This window comes from Megalops cyprinoides, chromosome 23, assembly GCF_013368585.1.
Source record: "Megalops cyprinoides isolate fMegCyp1 chromosome 23, fMegCyp1.pri, whole genome shotgun sequence".
NCBI lineage: Eukaryota > Metazoa > Chordata > Actinopteri > Elopiformes > Megalopidae > Megalops > Megalops cyprinoides.
Window position 1 is genome coordinate 17,420,846 of NC_050605.1, and position 7,500 is coordinate 17,428,345.

Here is a 7,500-nt window from a genome sequence, read left to right on the forward strand (position 1 = left end):
CCGTTCGCTACGGCTAAGCCGATGATTTACTTTTGCGCCGTGACACCGTTTAAGACATCATTTCTGCCTCGTTTGGAAGGAGGACTTAGCCAGCGCCTGCCTGGAGTCCCCGAGGGCAGTGGTGGATCATAGCTCGCCTGGCGCAGGAAATTGAATTGATGGGGGGAAAAAAAAAGCTGACACATTATGCCGCTATGAGTCTGATTCCCTCCGCCGGAGTCAGTGTGATGTTAATGCACAGCCCTGTCAAGTCAAGAAGTCTGAATGTGTTAATCTCCTCCTTTCCCTCTCTCCCTCCCTCCTGCCTTTCTGTCTGTCTGTGTGTCCGTCTGTCTGTCTGTCTCTGTCAGGTTCGGGCTCCTGCCGGTTCAGTTACTCGGATCCCTGCATCACCGTGGCCTACAGCCTGAACAGCTCGGACGAGTGGACCACCCTGGAGAGGATCAGGTCTGTCTCCTCTCCCCCCCATTCATCCCCTTTTTCCTGGTGTCTTATTTATTCCCACTCTCTCTCTCTTTCCCTTGCTCTCTCTTTCACATTCTCTCTCTCCTGCCATCCACACTCTCAGCTCCATCCCCCTGTCCCTCCATCTGTCCCTGACACTTCCTCCTCTCTCTCTCTCTCATCCTCTTTTCCTTTCTCACACCTCCCCCCTTCTGACGCATCATTTCATTTCACACATCTCTCTGCCTCTCTCTCTCTCTCTCTCTCTGTCTGCCTCCCTCACTCTCTCTCTACCCATCTCTCTGTCTTTTTCCAGCCCTTTCTTTCCTCTGTTTCACATTCTCTCTCTTTCGTTTCCGACGTGAACTTCTGTGGCAGCGAGCTGATTGCGGCAACGGCGCGTTGATTATGTGTAATCAACACACATTTTGTGTAATTGCGAGGATGTACACAAGTCACCCTGTCTGTTTAACTTTTGTTATGTCTGCTTCTTACTGTCTCCACATTTTAAAAACAAACCTGGCACTCTCCCATCCTCTCCCCATAAACTGTCTCATTACTGAATCATCATTATTGATCATCAACAGGCCATCTGTTTGGACAAAACTTTCTTCCTCATTCTTCCTAACTCTGGCGGTTTTTTGTCCCCATTTCTCCGCACCCACCCCGCCCCCATTCAGGGCCCCCTCCAACAGCAGCACGGTGGTGCACCTCGTACCCCTGCCCCTCCAGGCCCGGGGCGAGGGGGTGCGTCTGCGTTGGTCCCAGGAGGCTGTGCCCGGTCCCGAGGGGTACGAGTCCTGCTGGGGGCTGGACAATGTGCTGCTGGTGAATGCCGCACACCGGCCCCCGCTGCTGGAGGATAACCTGGACCCTCCTGACACAGCCAACTGGCTTTTCTTCCCTGGAGCCACTGTCAAGGTACCCTGCAGCCTGGAGCTGCCGCTGTGTTAGCCTTCCAGGGGCCCTACTGTTCAGCGCTGCCAATGAAACCTTGTGCAAGCAAGTCAATCAATAAATAAATAAAATGAATTTTCAGAAAATAGCTAAAATAAGTTTTGGTGTGTCAGCTGAATTAGTTTCAAAATGAACACGTCAGGGTGAGTTTGCACCTACTCACAAAACAAGCATGAAAGAATTTGCAAATGCAATCCCATTTCTGGCCTTACCCCTATGTCCAAAATTTGATTTGGTTATGATATATATGATGTGATACATTTAATATATTTTAATATTTAAAACAATGTTTTCTAAGGTGGGGGTTACTGGGTGAGTCATGGTACAGATGGGGGTCCTACTGTATCACATTGTTACACATATTGCCTGAAGAAAACTTGAATGGTCAAAAGGCATTTCTGAATACTTCTCTGTGTGCAAGTAACCAGCCAAAGATTTGTTTTCTTGCCTGTCGGTTTATAGTACTGTTCATGTGTTTATTTTTACGCTCTAATGAATAGGCAAGATAATAAACAGGCAGAAATCATGTTCATTCAAAGGTTGCACAGATCTTTATTTTTCACCCCTCTTCTCATCAGCACGCCTGTCAGTCAGAGGGCAACGCCTTGTATTTCCATGGCAACGAGGGGACCGGGCATAGTTTCGCCTCCACCCGGGACGTGGACCTGCACCGCGAGGAGGGGCGCAGCTATTGGGAGGAGGACTTTGAGAGCCCCCCCTCAGGGTGAGTAGTGATGATGTCCTCACCCATGATGCTGTAACTCTGGGGGTTTTTGTGCAGATGTGGTACTCATTGTGGTGTTTTTATTAGTATGTAAGCATTACATTACATTATTGTCATCTAGCAGACGCTCTTATCCAGAGCAACTTAAATAGGTTACAATTTTTACATGTTGTCCATTTATTTAGCTGGATGTCTACTGAGGCAATTGTGGGTTGAGTACCTTGCCCAAGGGTAGAGCAGCAATGCCCCAGTGGAGAATTGAACCAGCAACCTTTTATTTACAAGCCCTGCTCCTCACCCCTGTGCTACACTGCCGCCCCAGTACCACTGCCACTGCCACTGCCACTGCCACTGCCACCGCCACCGCCGTAAGCCTACGGAATGTGAGATTTCCAGGCCAAAGAGAACACCGGGCTCCAGTGTGCTGCTAGCTGATAAACACAGCCCAGCGTGTGGCTGAGTTGTTGCGCTTTGAGTTTGCTTTTGGAGAGCCCCACTCGGCCCCACTGGCCTGGGGGGAGCAGCTCTCCATGGTGCTGAAATGTGCTGGGGCTGTCTGGCTGCATCTCTCCCAACAAACTCCCTGCAGCCAGGGCTCCGGCCCCGGCTAAAATACACACAGCTTTCCCCCTGCTGTGGCAGGCCTGGTGCTGTGCTACTTCCAGCTGAATCTGGTAACGGCAGTGTTAACCTGCGTTGTTAGCCACCGACATCCAGCTCGCCGCGCTGGCACGGCCTGCCTGCCACTCAGTTACCCAGAGATACTGCGCTTTAATGTTAAATTGAGTTTAGGAGCTTTCCTGGGTTTACGCTCATCTGTCAGGCTGGCGGAGTCCATCCCCAGCAGGTATGCAAATCAACCTGCCCTGAAGCACCAGCCTCCAGACACCACGGAGCAGGAACAGTGTGTGTGTGTGTGTGTGTGTGTGCGCGCGCACGCACATGTGTGTGTGTGTCTCCACTTGTCACTGCGCCCTGGGTGTCACCGCGCCCCGTGGCGTGACTGCGGAGACAATCAGTGTCAAAGCCCGAGGAGAGTGACAGCAGGCGTCTTGTTGCCCCGTCGTCATTAACACGAGACCCCACTTCCTGTGCCCCTGCCAGGCTGCCTGCCTGCGCACTGCTGTGTGTCTCTGTGGGACATCTGCACACACATACGCTCTCAAACTCACATGTATACGCTCTCAAACTCACACGTATACGCTCTCAAACTCACATGTATATGCTCTCAAACTCACACACATACGCTCTCAAACTCACATGTATACGCTCTCAAACTCACATGTATACGCTCTCAAACTCACATGCATACGCTCTCAAACTCACATGTATACGCTCTCAAACTCACATGTATACGCTCTCAAACTCACATGTATATGCACTCAAACTCACATGCACCTGTTCACATATCTCACTCGCACTCACAAACATGCCTAAGCATATGCATGCAAAAATACGTGTTTTTGCAATCAAACACACGTATATTCATTCACATGCATATATGTACGTGCACTCACGCACGCACATATACACACGCTCACAAACACATGCATGCAGGTGCACACTCCTTCCCTATCACACACACACACACGCTCAGGCACTCACATACACGCACGTATATGAACACACACCTGAGCTTCCACGGTGGCAGCGGCGGCAGGTGACAGGCAGTGGGAGGGCAGGTAATGAGAGAGCGCATACGCAGGGAGAGAGGGGGGATTGAGGGATCTGAGCGGCAGCGGGAGACAGCGCTTCACACAGGTGGGTAATGAGCAGCACGCGGGACGGACACGGGTGTCAGGAGCGACGTGACTCCGGGAGAGGGGCAGGGCCCCCACCCCCCCACCACCACCTCCCGCTAATATGACGAGGACACCCGGGCAGGCAGGTGTCAGCAGCAGATCCAGGGGCGCTAATGAGAGGCGGAAACCGGCAGAGGAGCCTTCCGTAAGGACAGTCCTTTGGCATCCCTGCTCTCACCCCCTCCCTGCCACTCACGCTGGGCTAATGAGAGCGAGCGCTCACAGGTAGATTTCTGCAGAGCTGGCTTTGCGCTCCCCCCCCCCCAAGCCCCCCTCAAAGCCCCCCTCTCCCTCCCCATTTAAATCTGAAGGATGTTGCAGCTCTTGCCTAATGGGGAGTTTTTGTGAAGCCGGGCAGGCAGGCACCGTGGTGTCACCGGGAGCTGTCTTTACCCCGCGCGCGGGCGCAGCTCTCTGTCTCGGCTGGGGAGAGGAGAGAGAGAGAGAGAGAGAGAGAGAGAGAGAGAGAGCGCGAGCCGCCAAGCGCACCACTGTCAGCGCTAATGAGGCTCTCGGGCTGCGCCGGTTCTCAGAGCGAGGACGGCGACAGCGCGGAGCACGTGGAGTAAATTTCATTCAGAGCTGCCCGAGCTGCTGGGTGTTTGCGTGGCTCTGCACTGCACTCGCCCTGATCTGCTGGATGTGTGGCTGTGTGGTGCTCTGCAGCTGACTTACACTGGTTGCAGGAATCGAACCAGCAACCTTTCGGTTGTGAGTCCTGCTCCTTAAGATCTGTGCCACGCTGCTGCCCCACCCTGCCATTACACATGGCATGAACAATTCCAACCCCGAGCCAAGTCCTCGTACCCTGTTTGGTCTGTGTGTTTGCAGCAGTGGGGCAGTGTCAGTAAACCTGGATCACAGTTTTAAAGGGAACATTGCCACACTTCTGAGTGTGGATGAAAGCGTAACGGGTAACCTGTCTCTCCCCCCTCTCCAACTCCCCCCCCCCGCAGCTGGGATATCGAGGGTGCGGTGTACGGGACGCAGTGCGGGGAGGTGGAGTCGGGCTTGGCCCTGGTGTTCCAGCGGGACGGGGAGAGGAAGGTGTGCACCCCTTACCTGGACACCACGGCCTACGGCAACCTGCGCTTCCACTTCACAATGGGTATGCGTGGGCGTGCCTTGTGCCTCCTCTTCCTGTCTGTTTTTGCCGATGCTGTTGAGCCTCCCGAGCTTTGGGCTAACAGGCCTGTGTCTCGTGTGGCAGGTGGGGGACAGTGTGACCCCGGAGAGTCCCACGAAAACAACGTCATCGTTTTCGGGCGATCGGAGGGACGGAGAGAGCACATTCTGCTGGACACCTTACCCTACTCCTCTTACAGGGTAAAACTCAGGGATACCAAGCACTGTAGCCTGCTGAACACCAGGCACTGCAGATAATCTTACTATATTATACACAGACCATTTTACTGAGCATGGGGCCCTATGTAACACTAATCTACCCAACAATGCACTCTACTAAGCATGATGTAGACACTCAACACACTTTTCTGAGGGCATTTTACTGAACACTAAATACTGCTGAGAACATTGGCGTCTATTTAACACTAACCACCACAGAACCCTGGCCATTTTACTGAGCACTGCAAATCACGGGATTAAGTTTAGATGAACATTAAGCACCAGAGAACACTGCTTTACTGAACACAAGGGCATTCCACAAAACACAAAACACATCAAAACGCATCCTCATAGGCTCTAATCAATAAGCCCACCGCAGGTGCACAGAGACAGAACTGAAACCTCCATGTACCCCTCCCCTCCTCCCCCATTCTCCTCTCAGACCCCCTCGGTGGTTTCGATCGCCCTGCCCACGGACCTGCAGACCCCGGTGACCCAGTTCTGCCTGGAGCAGCGCACCCACGGCGGCCCCAACCGCCACGTCTGGGCCGTGGACTTCATGCAGCTGCTGCCGGTGCTGCCCGGCACCCACACGCACGTGGCCCAGTTCTCCATCAACCTGGGCTGCGGGTCCTACCAGCCTGCCAACAGGTAGTACCGCCCCCGCTCCGCTACGCTAATTACATTACATTCACTTAGCAGACGCTCTTATCTAGAGTGACTTCCAGCACAATAGAAAATAAGTCTGTTCATTCAAGTTGAATGAGTAACAGTGTCAGACCAGGCTCACAGCATTTCCAGACCCGTGAGTGTGAGCATAACACCATTCAAGCCCTACCACTAGTTAACTTGTGCAACTTGTGCAACTTGACTAGACAGTCTTGAAACTAAGGCAAGCCAGTACAGTTAACACAGGAAGCCAATGTAGTTAGTTAATACAGTACCCTGATATTGAAGATAGTGTATAAAATATGTAAAGCTTTTCCTGGAGTTTTCTTCTTTACCTTTGTTTCTTTTCAGCAAAAGATTGCTTAAATGTCCTCTGTGTTTACATATTAGCGTCAACCTGGAGTTCTCCACCAATCACGGTCGCTCCTGGTCCCTCCTGCACACGGAGTGCCTGCCTGAGCTGTGTGCTGGACCCCACCTTCCCCACAGCACGGTCTACTCCTCCGACAACTACAGCGGGTCAGTGCAGAACCGCCACTGTCTGCGGGCCACTGCAGGAGGGAGAGGGTGAAACTTTCTCCCTGTGCCTTCCAGTGTCTGACTGGGAATTTCTGTGTTTTTTTGTCGCCCCCTACAGGTGGACCAGGATATCCATCCCGTTGCCCAACGCAGCCCTGACGGAGAGCACCCGATTCCGCTGGAAACAGACCGGACTGGGCACCGGGAACATGTGGGCCATTGACAATGGTGAGCACCTCACTACCTTTGCCTGCCTCAGTTCAGTTAGCCTGGAAACAACACATAAATCTGAATTTCTGTCACTCTGACTACTAGTATGCCTGCAGAAATGCTCTCACTGTCTCTACTGTTCGCATGCTTTATAGAAAAGACAACAAGCCATTTATAATAGCCATTATGAAGTCAATCGCTTGACCCACACGTCTGTTAACAAAGTTGCTCTCGCACCGTGTATTCGTCTGTCTGTCTGTCCATCTGTCTGTCTGTCTGTATCGCAGTGTACCTCGGCCCATCCTGCCTACGCTTCTGCTCTGGAAGAGGACACTGCTCTCGCACCGGCTGCAAGTACGTAACACTGTCAGTCGCTGAGTTCGTCTGGAAAATCAGTACATCAACCGATGCCCAATCTTCGCCCCAAAGGCCAAACCTGTCTGCGTTCCTGAGGGTTTTTTCCTCCCCTCTCTGCCTCTCTCTCCACGTCTCTCTGGCCAGCTCTTCCTCGCTTTATCTCTCCGTCTTTCTCTCTGTCTGTTTCACTCTCTCTTTCTCGGTCTCGGGAGATTCTGTTTCTTGAGGAAGCGCTCTGTATTGTGGAAGATGACAGCTTTCACGCATATTTGTCCTTGTATGGTGTGATGTGTAGAGGAATGAGTATATAAATGGTGTGCTTTTCCTTTTACACTACCTAAAATGAGGATATTAGTGTTGCATTTTACCTTCTACAGTACCTAAAATGGTAATATTAACAGGACTGCACACAGATTGGTGATGGCCTCCGCTGTTGTGTGTTGCCACAGCAGGGTAGAGAGTGTAGATGTAAAT

The 7,500-nt window shown here is 52.2% G+C and overlaps 1 protein-coding gene across 2 annotated transcripts in view; it reads left to right on the forward strand.

The window, feature by feature from the left end:
• The window catches only part of reln (reelin), a 128,949-nt gene that overhangs the window by 80,754 nt on the left and 40,695 nt on the right, over positions 1-7,500 (forward strand). For both annotated transcript variants that reach the window (XM_036517514.1, XM_036517513.1), the window contains exons 9-17: positions 351-447; positions 1,125-1,365; positions 1,980-2,125; positions 4,884-5,035; positions 5,138-5,253; positions 5,714-5,922; positions 6,331-6,459; positions 6,578-6,687; positions 6,957-7,023. In XM_036517514.1, coding sequence (XP_036373407.1) covers positions 351-447; positions 1,125-1,365; positions 1,980-2,125; positions 4,884-5,035; positions 5,138-5,253; positions 5,714-5,922; positions 6,331-6,459; positions 6,578-6,687; positions 6,957-7,023 — 1,267 coding nt within the window. The remainder of the gene's footprint in view (positions 1-350; positions 448-1,124; positions 1,366-1,979; positions 2,126-4,883; positions 5,036-5,137; positions 5,254-5,713; positions 5,923-6,330; positions 6,460-6,577; positions 6,688-6,956; positions 7,024-7,500) is intronic.